Source organism: Dermacentor albipictus, chromosome 5 (assembly GCF_038994185.2).
Source record: "Dermacentor albipictus isolate Rhodes 1998 colony chromosome 5, USDA_Dalb.pri_finalv2, whole genome shotgun sequence".
NCBI classification, from domain to species: domain Eukaryota; kingdom Metazoa; phylum Arthropoda; class Arachnida; order Ixodida; family Ixodidae; genus Dermacentor; species Dermacentor albipictus.
The window spans coordinates 18,451,799-18,470,408 of record NC_091825.1 but is presented as its reverse complement, the minus strand read 5'-3'; the positions used below and the strand labels follow the sequence as shown (position 1 = coordinate 18,470,408).

Genomic DNA, 18,610 nt, shown 5'->3' with positions numbered 1-18,610 from the left:
CAGCAAGAGCACGAAATGGGGAGCTCTGTGTTACAGGTCCGGTTAAAGAACGAATTACTAGAAACATTCTTGCGACAGACGTGTGAGGAGACAGTGTGCCGCAGAAATCGCGCCAGCGCCGCCTGGCTAAATTTTCCATGTGTCTGCGCATTACATTGTGTATTTTCTGAGCATTTCTGTATGCTTCTGAACTTCCGCTCCGTCGGTAGGCTCTTTCGTATCGGCGTCTGATGGTCCTTAGGCGTTCAATCTCTCCGTCAATTGCAGCGTAATCTTTTGGAATTGAGACCTTCTTTGTGCATATGTTCATATTATTCTGCAAAAATTCTGTAAATCTTTTCAGTGTTGCATGTTGATTATTTGACCCGTTAGGCGGTACCGAAAGCTTACCGGTTAGTTAGTCTGCTGTAACGCCTGATATCATAGTGCACGCTAGGGTGATTTACACGGATGGGAAAATGATCACTTCCGTGCGTTTCCAAATCTCTTGTCCCTCCCACACCATTCACTAGATCATGTGAACACAGGGTAATATCTATGCAGCTTAAATAATTATATACACGAAGAAATGTTGGCGACCCATCGTTTAAAACAGTCAAGTTGCATTTATCTACGGCGCACTCAATAACGTTACCAGGCGAATCACAATGATCACTGCGCCAGATGATGTTGTGTGCATTGATGTCACCACATATAAATAGATTAAAAGAAGCTATTTTGAAGATATAGACTAACGCTTCTACTGAAATCTGGTTTGAGGGTTGTAGATATAGATTAATCACTGTTATGCAGAGCTTGCCAAAGGATACTTTACATGCGATGGATTCCGGGAAGTCTGAATCACTGGACTGAAGTTGATAAGATGGTAGGTCCTTTCTGACGCGCAGGAGCAGTCTGCTAACAGCACCTTGACGAGAATCTTGTATACCACATAATTTGAGAGGCGAAAGTCGTCACTGTCGCTTGAATGTAAAGTATTGGAAAATTGTTTTGCACAAGCAGTTTACGAAAGTCAGCACACTTCATTCAAAGAGTGTTTGTATTCTACTAAAAAATGGAGACATTTTTGTAGCGGTTATTCATGTAGTGCCTGCCGCAGTTTCGGCCCGTATTATTGACACAATAGTGCTTCCAGAGGCAACAGGGCTTGCACTTCTGGTAGGTTGTTTGCTTCCGGCAGAGTAGATAAATTTGCCTTAAGAGCTGCGAAAAGCACTGGCAAGATCAGTTGTTTCACCGATGCTGTGGTATGTTCGCTCTTAGCTGGCGTTACTTCTGCGGTAGGTGCGTAAGGTCGCTGAGAAAACTGTGTGCGAATATTGGAGCTTTCTTGTGTATTACTTTCTGCCTGTTGTCGTCTGGGTTTCCGTAGCACTGATGTATAATACTGGGTGCTTGACTGTGATCCTCTTGATTGGTCTCTTGATTGCACTGTTGGTTGTTCTCTTGAGGAGGAATAGCTTGTTGATTCTCTTTGCTGTCTTAGTTCCGGTGCCCGCTGAGGCGGGTGATCTTGCACTGGATGAACAATGTCAAGGTTTCGGGCGGGTTCATTGCGTCGCGGTTGTCTTTCATGGACAAATTCATGTCGACGCATTTGTGCCGCTGCCTTTTTCTGAGGGCAGCCTGAGAAGGAGGCGGCATGTTTTCCCGCACAATTCGCACATTTAGGTTGAAGAAGAAACTTGCGTTCCTTGTGGTCTAATTCTGCATCAACGTGTACTGCGGCAGGCTTTCGCCATGTGCTCAAATCCCTGACAATTACAGCAGCGAAGTGCCGGTCCTAGGTATTCCTCGACAGGGTGACTGGTGAAACCCAAGTAAATTCTTCCTGGAATACTTGTAGCTGCAGCTTAAGTAACCATTATCTTTCCTGGAATAGGGCTGTAGTTATGATCGCCCTATTCCAGGAAAGATTACGGTTACTTATGCTGCAGCTACTGTGAAGTGCCAACATTGTGGACAGGCTACATTTAGCACCGTGTGTCGCGGTTGTGCCGGCCGGTGCGATGATTGTTGCGATGGATTAGTATATCGAGGGATGTAAACACGTGTAGAGCTGCGCTAATATTTTGCGCTAGGAAGTATCGTATTCGTCGGTAAATTTTTTTTCTTGATTTTTTACTAGGAACCAGTCTTGTTTACGGTCACGTTATCTTCACGGTTTGTTGCTGTTGGTGTTTTTGAGTGTGTTTCTTTAAATTTTTGATTCCATACCAGGTCTAAAATAAAAGCTGCGTCTTTTGGAATATTTAGATTGCTTTTGCAATTGCCGACACACTTCCTTCTTCAGATATAAGACATTTGTAATAAATAAATTTAAACATCAATAAATGAGCACTTGTGACCAAGAAATGCTACACAGGCAGGCTTACCTGCCTCGACATCTATGGAGGAGTCCATGAGCACGGGAAATCCTTCGTAGCCAAGGATATACCCATTCGAGTCGAAGTGCACCTCCAGCTGTCCCACGTACTTGCCGAACCAGAAGGCAGTTACCACTACTGCCTGTGAGTTGAAATGATGACAATATTGTCAAAAACATGGCAAAGGCATGTCTTCACTATAGAGCCTCCTTCTGTACATATGGAACCGTGTAAGCGATAATTTTTCGTTGAATAATCAAAGAGCGAAACGCGTTGCCTTAAAATCATCTCCCCTGCTCTCCCCTGTCGCACGAATACGTATTAATGATCGTTAATGACGCATTAATCTTTTTTTTATTATCAGCGTATGATATTGTTTTCTGTGCCCGTAATAACCGATAAAAAGAAGAGAAAGCACGTAGGCTAGAATTGTTTCTCAATGGGAGAGTCGGCCAATCTGGAGGTGATATTAGGGATGACTGCCGGCCGATGGCGAGAAGCACTTAGGAATGAAAAAAAAATCTGTGAATATGTAACCCGTTCTTCCTGCTTCTTTAACAAAGGAAAGGGACTCTTCAACACTTCTTACACCGGGCGGTATTGCAGAACATTTTATATGGGTTATTCTGTAAATATGAGCAACACATTTTTGTCTCCTTGAGTAACACATTCTGAATAAAAATATGAATGTTTATTATACATTTCAGACACCTTCGTGAGCTGCAAAAATTCCAAAGTGAAACATGCGGTAGATATCGGGTGTTCTTTTAATGTATTTTCTATCGATGAAGCAAACAACAAGAAAGATATGCTGGAGAATGCAAGCAGTGTGCGCTTGCTACACATCTGGAAGGTTAGCAACGAGGAATGTTTAGATCCGGTTGTATTCTTCTCTCGTTGTCATCAGTTTCTCGTTTACTTGGAAGCACAGCAAAGAGGTGCCCGTAAATCCACCACATACGGCACGCTATCGAACTTTTTGTATTCCAATTTGATTTCGGAAAACCGTTCCCGCACTTATGTGGCAGCTTCTGAGAAGTAGCAGGTTGAGTTTGGGGTTGTAGGTGAGACGCATGCCCACTTAGCTGTTGTAGGTGCCCTTTTGTGCTTATAAGATTAAGTAGCACTTCAATATTGGATTCAAGATTTCCTATGCTGTTGAACGTAACCTTTCAAAAAGTCGAATACATAGTTAAATATTTGTTGTTACCTCGTTGCCTACTTTTGGGCTTGGTGACCAAAAGTAGCTGACTTGAAAAGAAGCAACCTTGACTTGAAAACAAGCATCCAAGTTGGCCTCTTTTCGTGCATGAAAATCAACCAATGGAGCAAGTTTGAGTTTTCATCAACGCGTTTCACATGACTCACACGCGCTGCTTCTTACTGGGCTGTATTTTTTCTTTAGTTCCTTAAAGCAGCTACTTAAATGAAGCATCACTGCGAGCCGGCCTATTTGGAATTGATTAATCGTGATTTTTTTTTGCGTTAAACAAGCAGGCAGAGAGAAAGATAGACAAGGACGCGTGCCTTCCAACAAGTGATATTATTTCGTTCGGAAACAACAGACCTAAATACCATAGTCATCTGCGGAAAACATCACAGGACGTACGTCTGACAAACCGGCAGATGCGTGAAAGCAAAGTCAAGCAATAGCATGTCTATTTTAAAAGGACGCCTAGCACACATTTGACCTTGCGTTGTACAAAGTGTGCGGGCCCATCCTGCTTTGACAACACAGCCATACTGCTGAAATGTTGTAATAGAACATCGAGGCAAATCGTGGAAGCTTTTGCACTTCACAGCAAAAAGAAGATTGTACGAGTCAGCCATCCTGCGCTACTGGAGATGTTGCTGCTTCACTCATGTCTATAAATTTCCCGGCAATTCACATGATCGCTTTTTGCGGCCTAGCAGGAATCGTGAGATGTTTTTCTCAGATGTGTATGATGTTTAAGCCTGACATTTCCGAAAAAATAAAACCAGTTGCTAGAAAGCACTCGTCGTTTCATATCCTTCTTTGTCACAGTTTGTTAAGCGCAAAAATTCCCGATCCGTACTGGGCTGAATTGCCCCAATACCTTCACTTTTTGATTGTGAACAATATTCCGTAAAGTACAGGAAAGCAGATTTTTGAGTTTAGAGCTGCGCGTATGACGGCGCCACAACGAATGTTAATTGGACTAATGAGGAATGATATAGCACCAATGTTCATCATGGAATACGGCGGCGGACTGGTTAACAGTGGCGTGCTGTGCCCACCTGCGTGCCGTCAGGTCTCTGTATGACGACGGGATACGGCCCATAGACAGGCTCCGGCGGGGCGACGAGCGGGCTTCCGCTGAACATGAAGTAGTGCGAGTTCCCGCCCACCACAATGTCGACGAGGGGCACTTCAAACGCGATGCGCTTGTCGTATTCCAGGCCCGAGTGGCCCAGCGCTATGATGATGTTCACGCCCTGCTTCTTGAGGCGCTGGGCTTCGCGCCGGACGCACTCTACGTCATTCGTGAACTGCGTGTGTCCTGCGAAACATACCGCCTCACTGCCAATCGAAACCTAAGCTACAAGAAGAGAAACTCAAAAGCACGAGCGGAGCATTGGCTCAATGTCAATGCTAATTTTATTCGCTGAAAGAATAATCGGGGCATTTTTTATTGCAGGGCATGTGCGGTATATGCGGCCATACGATTTCATTGCGCCTTCAGCTGCTACTCAGCTTTGTTTCCAAGTCTGGGTCCACATGTCATTATTATAGAAAATGCGCTATCCCCTACTTGCAAATGGCGTCAGCCTGAAAACAACGGAAATCCACGAAGGAAAGACTTGTCTGCCTCATTATTCGCCCCTTAAGACATGAGCAACGAATTAAAAATAAAATGCCACCAGCAATTCATCAAGGTTCCTTCGAAACCCATAAGGGGCTGTAACGGGGTGACTCCTTAGGAATTAGCAATAAAAGTGCACGCTGACCTGCACACTATAGGCACATGAAATCATGAAGCTGGTCTGGTTTAGCTTTGATGGTCGCTTCCTTGGTGTATTTGCTCAACGCATGCCAGACGGCGTATATCCTTCTTTCATCGAAGAAGAAAATTCACAGAACCCATATCGCGACAGTTGTCGACGGCAGTGCGTTGAACATTAAAAAAATATAACGACACGTTGTAAAGGGAACCAGCGCTGGAGTTTTCACGACGCCTGCAGCGCCACCCTGGCGGTCAGAACGTGCACAATGCAGCCGCTCCAGCGAACGAAAATTGCTCTGGTAGCGTCGTTGCGTGCGCTGAAAGTCGAAGGAAAACAAAAGGACGCCAATGGTACTGTTGTGTATACAAGTGTCACAACTACGTTGGAATGAGGGAGGATGTATCCTTCTGCATTTTTCCACCTAAACCCTACGAACAAGAACGGAGGTGGCATTGCATTCAAGCAGTCAGGCGAGCGGAGTAAGTTCCCGTCTTGTCGCCCTGTCAGGCGGTGTCGGGCGGGTTTCTAAATCAAATTTCGCGTCTGTGGTTGGTTCGTTCGATAGTGAAGACGGTCAGCCGTGGCAGCCAGTGCCAAACAGCGGAATCTGCAGTCGGCATTTCCTCGGAAACAAAATGAGCAATAGCGTGCACCATCCGGCATGTGTACCAACCATTTTTCCTGCGCAATACCACCGCCAAGCTCCTTCCAATGCCACCTCACCAAGCGAACGACATGAAAGGTAAGTAGTTCCCATTCATTGCCAAGAATTACGTGGCAGGGAAGCTGCCTTGTAATACGAGTTGTGTGCGCATACTGCCGGCGCACGCGCGACTAAGCCGCCTATATATATGTGTTTTTAAACATGCGCATGCAGATGAGGACTCGGCGCTGAGATGCATCCGGTAAATTTATGTAATTAGTGCTAAATGTAGCCAGGGTTGTTACGGATCAAGCAGCGGGGCACTCAAACCTTTGCTTGCCCGAGTCAGCTGCTGCGATAAAGCTTTCTTCTCCATTGACTGCTGTGGCCAAGTAACATCCGAATTTCTTATGTCTAGCTAGAGAAGTATGGAATGTCTTCAGGCCAACTAATACTTCCGAAACCATAGCGCAGCAAGACCGGCGCCGTAGCTACTATATTTGCGAGGCAGGCTGCCCCGCACGCATGGCAACGGCACACAGCGCAACCATTGAAGAAACACACGTGCTCGCCGCGACACACTGTGAAAAATATATGAAGCTTAAAAAGCTTCTTTCCTCATTTCTTCACTTGATGGCACTAGCTCCTTAACGAAAACTGTCCATTTGAAGCGGCACGAAAACGGAAACATGCGAACCATATGTGCGATCTATGAAACGGCCGCGGACGTGTCATCTGGTCGAGAGGCTTGAATATGCCACGTTTCGTCGCCAGGGCGGCATGCAACGCACTCTTTTCGACGTGCCTCCTATCCAGCGCTGCTTCCCCAATTGCCACCATCGAAACGAGTTTATGTATGTATGTATGTATGTATGTATGTATGTATGTATGTATGTATGTATGTATGTATGTATGTATGTATGTATGTATGTATGTATGTATGTATGTATGTATGTATGTATGTATGTATGTATGCATGCATGCATGCATGCATGTATGGATGGATGGATGGATGTATGGATGGATGGATGGAAGGTAGGAGCGTCCCCTTTGAAACGGGGTGATGGCAGTTGCCACCATGCTCAGCTTTTTATTTTTTAACTGTGTTGTAAGTTATTAAAATTCGCCACTTTCTTTAAATACTCCTTCCTACACTTTTAACCTTATGTCACCTCTCTGCTTTTTATCCAATCGCTTTTTGCTAATTTCCACCGCTTATTTATTTACATGATGATTGTGATCTCTAAACCCTAGGGCCTCAGAAAGCGTCACTGAGCCCGCATCGACATCGGGATGGATACCACCACATTTTATTATGGGTGTTCTATTGTTTTTACATATTTACCACACACTATACATGTGTCTTCTTCTTCGTTAAATTACTTTTTATAGCTCCGCGTTCTAAGATCCTGACCTAGCTTCAGAGTTGGGCACTGCCTTTTGTGTTATCATAAAACGCTTCCTTCCTGATCAGCTGTTTCCAGTATCGATATAGGTCAACACTATGCTTCTTTTCTATTGAATTTATTCAATTTTTACCTTCCGTGATTTTAACCTGTCGTTTGATGCTCTGTCTTTCTCCGTTCTCGTGTTTGGCATACTTACTGGTTAGCTTCCTAGTTCTTTTCCGCCATTGTGAGTCAACGCTCTTTCTGTATAGGTATTTAAATACCTTAGCTGCCCACCTGCTATTGTGCAATTTCCCCAGGCGTTTTTCGTATAGGATTTTACACTGAGCTTCCCGCGCTTTGCACGATGCCCAGCCCATATCCCCATGTACTACCTCGTTTGTGGTTTTCCCGTCGGCACCTAGTGCTAACCTTCCCACAGCTTTCTGATTTACCTCTAGTGCCGACTGAACTGCCCTTAGGCAGGGGACCGCATTCACGGAAGTAAGCCCCGGCACCATTATTCTTTTCCAAATACCTCTCAGTACTTCATACCTGTTGTACCCCCACAATGCCCTATGTTTCATTATCCCGGCACCTCTTCGCCCTTTTGCTATGAGAGACTGTTCGGGCTTTTCCGTGTACATCTGCCCTTTGTTTATCCATACCCCGAGATATTTGTATTCGCCCACTCTGGGTATTTCATGACCTTGTATTGTAAGATCTTGAACAGCTGTATCGTTGAAAAACATCCTGCCGGACTTAGCTGCGCTCAAACTTAAACCTAGACTGTCTCCTTCGTCTCCACAATAATTAACCCGAGTTTTCAAGTCTTCCTGGCTATCCGCTAACAGTAAAATATCGCCCGCATACATTAAACCCAGTAGTCGTTGCTCAACAACCTTTCCGCCTAATTTGTACGACAGATTGTGCCCTAGATTGCTTTCTTGTAGCCTTCTTTCCATACTTATCTTATAAAGCATGAACAGAAGTGATGAAAGAGCACAAGCTTGCCTTAATCTTTATGTCATACTCTTAATTCCTTCCCATGTTATTTCAACATTGCTTTCTCGATATATTTCCCGTAGGAAATCAATCACCTCAGGACCCATAACTTCATCATTTAATATGTTCCACAGGAGTTCCCTGTTCACGTTGTCGTATGAACCGCTTATGTCAAGGAAGGCTGAACACAGGGGTCTATTTTCCATCTTAGGTATTTATATGCACTTGGTTAGCACGAGCAGGCTATCATCTAAGCGCCTACCACTCCTGAACCCGTTCTGAAGTTTTCAGAATATTTTATTACTTTCTACCCATGATTGCATTTTTAATTTCACCGCCTGCATCGCCACCCTATATAAAACTGATGTTATCGTAATTGGTCGGAAGCATTTCATGTTCGTCTTATCGCCTTTCCCTTTAAAAATCAAATTCATTTTACTCTGGTTCCAGCTGTGCGGAATTTGCTTATTTGTTATGACTGCCTTCACTGCTTTTATCCGCGTTTCCTTGCTTCTTGGGCCAAGATCATTAAATAACTTGATTTAAATTACGTCTATCCGCGCGATTTCACGTACCGCACTGTCGCGGATAGCCAGGCTTGTAACGAGGTCAACATCCACAAAGATCCATTATGTACTTTCCACGAAATTGTTTCCCATTATCGACTGGGCAGGAGGACATTTCCACCGCCTCACCATAAATTGAAGAAACCTCAGGCTAGCACACTCAGACTTCTGCAAACCCGTTCGTATCCCACTCCTCGGTCTCTTAATAGGATAAATCCTGCCCACTTACAGTCGTGCCCCAAATGTGGTCATGACTCATGCTCTTTTGAACACATGCTCTGGCTGTGCCCAGCTCTTAACGCCTCTCCACCCATCACGAAAGAACAATGGCAGGAATCTCTCAAGACCAACATTCTCCACATGCAACTCCAGGCTGTCCAGAGGGCCCACGACATTGCGGCGGAACTTCATCTTCCGGTCCCACCGTGGGTAACGCCAGCGACTTGATCTTCGAGGGCTTCGGTTTTAGCTCCCCAAGGTCTCAGTCCCTCAGGACTCAAATAATGTTTTTGCCATGTCAGGTCCTGAGGACGTGCATTTTGGAACATTTGCTTCCACCTTTTTCCAGTTAAGATTGGTCAGTTCTAAGCTGGTTTCTGTTGTGCTATCCTGTGTTGCTCCCTCATTTGGGTCGATTACCCTATCGTCTATCCTAAATGACTGCTATAACTGAACCAATGTAGTTCACTGCGTCATCTCCCCCTAAACATTTTTGCTCGGCATCGTCAATCTGTTCCTGCTTTCTGCGACTCGCTTTACCCAGCCAGATTATATGGTTACAGAAATTCTTGACCCCCCTTTAGTTGCATCGCGAACTTCAGCTCGCCAGTGATGAGAGGACTGCTTTATTTTAGCCTGGATGAGGACATGCACCTGTTGTTTCTTTTGTCGATAAGATTCCCATTTTTGGCCTGTTTCCTCTTCAGATAACAGCGCCCTCTTTGCTTCTGTGTTCCCGTGATGCCAAACGTAGTTGTTCGATGGCCTCCCTAATTTCCTTATTCAACCAACTTCGTGGCTTCCTCTTTCCGCTCCAGCGGTTTACTCCTTTTACTTCTTTTAGTTTTGTCCTAATGAGTAGTTCTAACTGATTATATTCCCACCTTTCCATGGGCTGTTTCTCTAATACTTCCTCTATGCCGGCCGCTATTTGCGCTGTTTGTTCGTCATTTAATTCCGCGTACTCTTTTTGACTCCCTGCATCTCTCTTTCGAGCAGGGCTCCCAACTGCAGACAAATAAGCTTATGATCACTTCAGAAGTTGTACCTCTCCTCTTCGTCCATTTCCATTATTGCGAGCTTGCTACACATCCCCTGCGACATTAAGGAGTAGTCAATGGTCATTTGCCTGTTTCGGGATTTCCACGTGATTTGTCCCCTCACGCTTAGCTTCTCTATTCACTATAACTAGGTTGTGTCGCTCACAGAAGTCTAGCATCAACTTCCCGTTACAATCTGTGTATCCACCCAGATCCTCGATGTGGCCATTCATGCAACCCAGCAGAATAATATCGGCACCTTCTCCAAAATGCTTCATGTAGTCATTGAGACATTGTTCTCTTGCCTGCATTTGCCCCCTGCCCCTAAATAAACAACTCCTAGCCATGTCTTTTTACCGGAAATTGTACCTGATACCCAGACATGTTCTTTGCAAGTTAATTTTATTCTTTGTCAATTTGTTCCTTGATGTATCAGCATACCTACTCCTCCTCCCCTCGTCTCCGTTGTCGTTCCGTTGCTCTCTTCCAAGACCTAGCCTTCAATAATCGCTGGGTCTTCTAGGTCCACGAAATGTGTTCCGAATAGCGGGTATACACCTAATTCTTCGCCCATTAACTGCCGTTTTATTTCTAAGCACTTCGCTCTCTTTCTACCGCCTTGCATGTTTATGTACCTGATCCTGGTGTTAAATTTCTTATTTGCAGTTTTCTTCCTGGACCTCCTGGTGGCCATATTATTGGCGTCAGCCTGTATTGATGAACATTCTACATTGTTTCTACTTACCCTTACGCCCTGAGCCGCAGTGGACACCCTAAAAAAGCGACTGCCCAGCCTGCCAGGCGCCAGCTGATCTCTGCTCCTAACCTTCCATTAAAGTGGATACCATCTCGTGTAATGCCTCCGCCAAAGCCTGCTCTATGCACTTCTCTGTTTATGCTTGCCACTTCAAGGCCTTTCTCCTGGCTTAGCTTTCTTATCTCCACATTAACAGCCACGACGTCCTTGGTAATTTCTCCGTTCCGTCCTTGCACCTCCGGCACTGTGCACACCACCATCTGGACTTCCTGTGCTATCACCCTTAAATCGTCAACTCCCTCCGCTAGTTTTTCCACTACTTTTGCGGCTTCACAATTCAGGACGTCATTTAGCCCCGCCGCTACCACTACGAAATTGCGCTCTGCAACATTCTCAGAAAGTTTGCTGTTTGTCTCTCTCAGTACTGCGTCCATTGTACTGCCTGGGAACGCCCCGACTGCTACTTACTTATCATCCTCTAAGCACTCGAATATAGTTCTTTTGCACCTACTCATATTTGAATCTGAATTTTGAATTTGAATGACCGGGGTAGTTGGTGAAGTATGGGAGAGGCCTTTGCCCTGCAGTGGGCGTAACCAGGATGATGATGATGGTGATGGTGATGATGATGATATTTGAATCACCACCGATAAGTACCAGGGTATTCCTTTCCTCCCTCCTACCTTCCAGATTATGCTGCCTCTTATCAATGACTGTGATCTCATTCGTTGGGGTTAGCTTGCCCCCCTCCTCTCCATCGCCTCCTGATTTCCTAGTTGCTACGTGTGGGTAGCTATTCCTGTCGGTACCTGCCTGACCATCTTTCCTATTGCTGCATGTTCCACTGCAGGCCCCATCCACTTGGCTGGCGCTAGAAAGTCCGCTAATGTGACTTCGGATGGTGGTGTCAGCCATTTTTTGGTCTAACAATTCACTAAGCTGCTCTTGGAGTTTGCGCTTCCCTGCCCTCTCTACCTGTAACTCCTCTTCTAGAGCACCCATACGTAACGCTAGGCTGGTGTTGGCTTCGTTAGCCCTGTCCCGGCGTGAACTTTATAAGAAGCATATGCACATAAAATCCACGCCGTCGGTCTCCTCTACAGATTCTAACTGCGTTTCCTTCCAATTCACCGACGCCTCACACTCTTTGCATTTAACCTTCAGTTGCTTGTCCATCTTAGCAGCACTCTATTACGCCAGCACAAAAGCTAGAAAAATCAACCACTTTCAACCACGTGCTCAAATAAAACTCTGCCTACCACAAAAAGTAGATCACCTAGAAAAGAAATACCAACTACCTGTTTAAACTGGTTAACTTACAAATGATCCCTGCAAATTTATAGCTGCCGGCCGGAAAAGGCCCGGCCGTTAGATTACTGAGCTGACCTGATTACTGAGCTGACCTGACTAGCCTAGATTTAAAGAAGAACTAGCGTATATCTAAGTTCTCAAAATAATAAAGGAAAGAACTCATCTACTTGTCGAAGTCACGGCGCTGTCGCAGTCGTCCGCCCGTCCGGATCCGGTCACCACGCGTAATCCGCAGAGCACCGAAACAAGCGTCCGCCCCGCACAACTGCCAACTGCGCGATCGTGTATGAAACAAACAGCCAATGCCGCCTAGCTCCGCTAACCGCGAAGTCAAGGCATTACCTCCGAAATACGTATCGTGCCAGTGCGAACACTCATGTAGAATTCCAATTATGGAGTCGGAGTGGGCGACCAACTCAGCGAGTGAGCGATCGACTACAGCGTTGAGCGACGCCTCCAAATTTGAAAACAGAACACAATCACTGCCACAAGAGCAAGGAGGCGCTCGTGCACAGCACGCAGTTGGATATATCGCCGCCCAGCGTAACTTGTGTGCAAGTGTGTCTGCTCCTCCACCCGGCAGTTTCTCAGTGATGCATCTTTCAGTGCGCACAATACTATAGAAACATAGACAGCTGGCAAGACAAGCATTGACCGAAAATGCAAGGTGTATTTCCTCAAACGCAGGTTATAGGCAAACGTAGAAACAAGAAGTATACAGAAGACAAATAAAAAATTCTTTTTGAAGCTGCTGACTTCAGAGTTGCGGCTATGCGCGTGCGGCTGTCGATGTTTGCGAATAAAAGGAGACGTTCTTGAAGATAACATTTAGAGGGTCAATTGAAACTATGGAGTACGACGTCAAAGTAGGCTTCAAAGAGTGCCGTTGCACAGCGGCACCTACCCATTGCCGCATCTACAGTGACTAGTGCCGGCGTTAAAGAGGTTCTTTGAAGAGCGGCACATATGCAAACATTGCCACAGATTCAGTGACCCGAAGAGGTCCGACGGATGCATTCGAATCCTGCCCCGATAGCGTAGAAGCCCAATGCACTACATGCTTCATCATAGAGAACTCAATGAACAAGGCAGACGGAAAAGGGTTAGATGCAAACATGCATCCATACAAGATAGCTAGCCCCTGATAACTGCGTTAAATACCTTAATAATGTCAATGCATTATTGTCTCCCACGTATTTACTTGAAGAGCAGACATTTCTTTCCAAAGCGTTGTTTTTCATTAGTGTCCTACACTCGGGTTATGATATATCCATTTCGTTGATGCTTACAAAATAGATCCATTAACATTAGTAAAACTTCAAGGCGTTAAAGTACTTGTTCTTGGAGTATTGTTCATACTAAATAAAACAGTAAGTATCTATGAAAATTGCACCAATAAAATTAACGTTGAAAGCTCGAGGCAGAAACACTTAAAACCGAATTATACTAAGTGGTTATCCATCCATCCATCCGTCCATCCATCCATCCATCCATCCATCCATCCATCCATCCATCCATCCATCCATCCATCCATCCATCCATCCATACACCCACCCACCCACCAACCCACCCACCCATCCATCCATCCATCCATCCATCCATCCATCTATCCATCCATCCATCCATCCATCCATCCATCCATCCATCCATCCACCCACCCACCCATCCATCCATCCATCCATCCATCCATCCATCCATCCATCCATCCATCCATCCATCCATCCATCCATCCATCCATCCATCCATCCATCCATCCATCCATCCATCCATCCATTTCTCGTTCGTACACGCCGGCTCACCCTCGCATGCTTTCACTCACACATACAGCATTGGCGCGCGGCGACGATTTGATCGCCATAGGACTTTGTAGGGAATTCATGGCGACAGCGACGGTGACGGAAAAAATGCGCCTGGAGTTTCCATACAATTTGTATCCCAATAATAAATATGCAGTATACAAAAAATGGACGATGCAAGATGGCGATTAAATCATTAGGAAATGGCAACGCCCGAAGCTCGCAGCAAGAGTGATGTTAACGAAAGCCGAACTGGTTAGATATGTAAGCAGAAATTAGTTTTTGAATATTAGCGAGAAAGGAATAAAGAAATGAGAGAGATCCGATGAATTCGAATATATATATATATATATATATATATATATATATATATATATATATATATATATATATATATATATATATATATATATATATATTGTCCGCCATCAGGTACGGGCGGACAGGACGTCAGGAGCACATTTGTAGCCGCTTGTGGAGACAGCCTTGCAAACTCAGCTGAACATAAGCGGTGCGAAGCGCATGTTGTTGCGTCGGCAGGAGGCGGCAGATCCAACTGTACAACACCTGTGGAGCAGTCAATTTGGGCAGAGTGTTTGGAAAGGAAGTCGAGGCCGAGAATTACGTCGTGCGGACAGTGTTCAAGGACGATAAATAGAACAACGGTATAATGGCCCCCAATGGTCACACGTGCTGTGCACATTCCAAGGATAGGTGAAGTACTCCCATCGGCGACACGCACAGTGCCCAGTACGGCGGGTGTCAGAACCTTCTTGAGCCTTCGGCGGAGAGCAGCGCTCATATCTGAAAGCTGCGCTCCTGTATCAACGAGAGATCTAACAGGAACACCATCAACTTCAATGTCCAGTAGGTTTCCACCGGTCATCATCATCATCATCATCATCATCATCATCAGCCTGGTTGCGCCCACTGCAGGGCAAAGGCCTCTCCCATGCTTCTCCAACAACCCCGGTCATGTGCTAATTGTGGCCATGCCGTGCCTGCAAACTTCTTAATCTCATCCGCCCACCTAACTTTCTGCCGCCCCCTGCTACGCTTCCCTTCCCTTGGGATCCAGTCCGTAACCCTTAATGACCATCGGTTATCTTCCCTCCTCATTACATGTCCTGCCCATGCCCATTTCTTTTTCTTGATTTCAACTAAGATGTCATTAACTCGCGTTTGTTCCCTCACCCAATCTGCTCTTTTCTTATCCCTTAACGTTACACCTATCATTCTTCTTTCCATAGCTCGTTGTGTCGTCCTCAATTTGAGTAGAACCCTTTTCGTAAGCCTCCAGGTTTCTGCCCCGTAGGTGAGTACTGGTAAGACACAGCTATTATATACTTTTCCACCTGCAGGCAAGGTGGAGAGGATTTGTGGGCCGGGTCGTAGATGCAGCTTCACCTCCGGGAGCTGCACCGCCTAGTTTCCCCCAAGCGAAGCGACCGCTTGCAGAAGGGGACGAATAGCGGTGAACGAGAGGCGAACGGGACCGACGACCTTGCGGAGACGGGGAGCGGCTAGATCTTGGTGGAGCACTGTCGGCGTTGATGTTCCTACACGGCGTATAGGGCGAGAAAGTACCATTGTCTGGTACTTGGCGGTAGTGACTCGGAGACGACCACCGAGGAGACGACGACCAATGGTTACGGCAATCAAGGGCGATGTGTCCAATACCGGAACAATTAAAGCAGATGGGTTTATCATCCGCTGTGCGCCAGTCAGCTGGGTTGCGACGGCGTGACGGAAAGCTTTGCGTCTGGGAGCGAGCGGCCGGAGAAATCTGGTAGGTGTTTGTATGGCGGACTGAGCAGAGAGATGCAATGCCCAAACTTGCTATTTCCTCCCGAACGACCGCTTGTATAAGGGAGATAGCGGGCACGCTTTCCCGACAGTCGGGGCGAACTGGAGCCACAAAATGTCCACAAAATGTCCCTGGGTCCCGCGGGTGAGTGAGGATGAACGTTGGCACGGGCTGCTAAGGCATTGTCGCTTGTGTCGGTTGATTTGCCATTGTGGCGGCAGGTAGATGACGTCCGCTGCGAAGTTCCGTGATTGTACCCAGCACCTCCACCAAAATGTTGCAGGATGAAAGCAGGCCCACGAATGTAAAATAATGTATACGTACAACTGAGGTTAATGGCGGTCAGGCAAGTGTCCGACTTCTTCCTTCACTTCACCGTAACAATATATATATATATATATATATATATATATATATATATATATATATGTATATATGTGTGTGTGTGTATGTATATGTATATGTATCGAAGCTTTGTGTGACAGCATAAAGAGTGGATACATGAGCTTGTGCTTAATAAATATCTGCACGAGTCGGACGGAAAGCTTTATTCAGGCATTGTAGAGACACTCATACAATGTCGCCGCGGCTGCAGAGAATGCGCGATGCCCAGCTGGCTGGTTGCTTTCTTTTTTTTTTTTTACTGCGATAGCAATTGTAAGGGCTCTCGAGGCGCATTTCTGCCTTTGGAGTCGTCATCTTGACGTACCCTATAAAGTCCAGGGGCGATAAAATCGTCGCCGCGCGCCGTATACTATGTGTGCGAGAGAAATTGTGCAAAGTTGAGCTGGCGATCGCGGTTCAATCTTCCGCACGCATTGTTGGAAAGCAAGGAGGAAGCGCGCCGCCTTCCGTCGAGCGCAGAGCGTCAGCAGTCAGGGTAGGGATGGGAGGAGGGGGAGAGGTCGCTCTACTCTGGGTGGCCTGGGCAGCCGGGGCGCCCCCGCGTGGCCGCTGTACCTCGAAAACCATCTTGTGCGGGTACAGAGTGTGAACTGCGCTGGGTTTCAGCGGATTAGTTAGCGTTGATTCGAGCGGCAGCTCGAAGGTACATTGGCTCGCTGCTCTTGCCGCGTTTGCTTACAGCATCGTTTTGACAGCAAGCATCCGCAGTCATCGGGTGAGGTGTGTTGAAGTTTGCTCGTGTGCGCGCGACACCATGCTTGATAACTTAATTAGTATGCCTATGTTTATAACTTTATACCGCCGATAAAACTGTTATCCTTTATTGTTGTAGCTCCCCACTAATTTGCTATTGCAATCGAAGCTTCGCCTTTCCAGTGAAACTGTGACTTTTTTTCATTCCCAGCCGTGATTATGATAATCATGGTTTCTTGACATCCGTTTTGAAATGGGGCGGGGACAAATAGCCACCTATTCTGCTTGGTTTACTCAGGTGTGCGATTGACGGATTTCATTCTACCATTTTCGTATATATTTCTTCAATATTTCTTCCTCATAACTTCGCTAACTTATGCCGCTACCGATGCCAGTAACGGATCCCTTCGCTTCGATCTGTTCTCTCCTTTTTTCTTACTAATACTCTAAACGTCGCTTGCTCATCATGGCTACTGACGGGTTGGCGCTTCCGTCCACTTTAAGTCAAAGCCCTTCTGATAGACATACGTAAGCTACGGGTATCATTGGGGCAATGCCTTCGGATTCTGATAGGATATGCTGAGTGATCGCTGTATTTTTGCTGCAGCATACACGTGTCATCTTGTTGCGAGTATTTGCATCGGTATGTTTGTATCCTTTGCTGACCAGCTCTAGCCTCAAATAACAAGGCATTGCCTTTGTCTTATCCTACAGATTTTCCCTTCTAATTTGTTTCTTCTAATTTTTGTAACAGTCCATGGTCATTCTTGTTTCCATTCCTAGCACCAAATTCACTGTCTCCGCTTCTATCTTGCTTTTTCATGACTACTGGTTTTCTACTTACACTTTGAATTACCCCGTACTTGGTTGCCAACTTTCTTGACCTGTTCCTCCATGCTCTGTTCACGCTTTCCAGCTACCCATACTTGTGTACTTTTGCCGCCGACTTATTTTGGTTTATGCTCCTGAGTCTTTCTGGAAAACTAATTTTCATCTGCGCTTCTCTTACTTCAAACGAGGCACAATCCATACCACCCTTTCGCATTGCCTCACTTGTGGTTTTTCCATGACCTCCCAAAGCTAGCCGGGCTACCGATATTTGTTTAACTTCCAACCCCGACAAGACATGTAACTTTAGGCACAGAATGGCATTTGGGAATCTTAGCCCTGACACTATTACTCCTTTCCAGATTCCCCGCACCACCTCCTACGTGGAGTGGCGCCAAAGTGCTTCAAGCTTCCTCATTTCGTCATCTTGCTTCCCCTTTATTTTCAGGTGATCTTGTCGGGTGCTTGAGTAAGCCATTATTTTATATGTACGCCGACGTGGTTGTTTGCATTACTCGGTTTATCATTTACTGTTGTACTGGCACTACGTGATTCCTCGTCACGTCATCAAATATCATGACTGCCGATTCGTCATGCAAAACATAACGCTTATTGTCACGACCCAACAGGGTTCTTGAACAAGGGAGGGCTCGAGGCACCTTCCGTTAGACGGATGCTCCACAGTGTTGTGGTGCTGAACGATGACTGACTGCCGAGCAGCCGTGCTCATCGGTGTTTATTGCGCTGCAGTGACCAATGTTGCCTGCCGAGCTTAGGAGGTCACCGAGCCTGGCCCCGAACGAACGTGATGCCTGAGGG

The 18,610-nt window shown here is 46.0% G+C and overlaps 1 protein-coding gene across 7 annotated transcripts in view; it reads right to left on the bottom strand.

Moving 5' to 3' along the window:
* LOC135914802 (protein 5NUC-like) overlaps positions 1 to 18,610 on the bottom strand; it is a 348,591-nt gene that overhangs the window by 133,358 nt on the left and 196,623 nt on the right. For 5 of the 7 annotated variants that reach the window (XM_070538301.1, XM_070538303.1, XM_070538307.1 and 2 more), the window contains 3 exons: positions 12,430 to 12,534; positions 4,626 to 4,888; positions 2,376 to 2,508 (listed from right to left, as the gene is read on the bottom strand). In XM_070538301.1, coding sequence (XP_070394402.1) covers positions 2,376 to 2,508; positions 4,626 to 4,888; positions 12,430 to 12,534 — 501 coding nt within the window. The remainder of the gene's footprint in view (positions 1 to 2,375; positions 2,509 to 4,625; positions 4,889 to 12,429; positions 12,535 to 18,610) is intronic. The other 2 variants (XM_070538302.1, XM_070538306.1) reach the window with 1 other exon arrangement.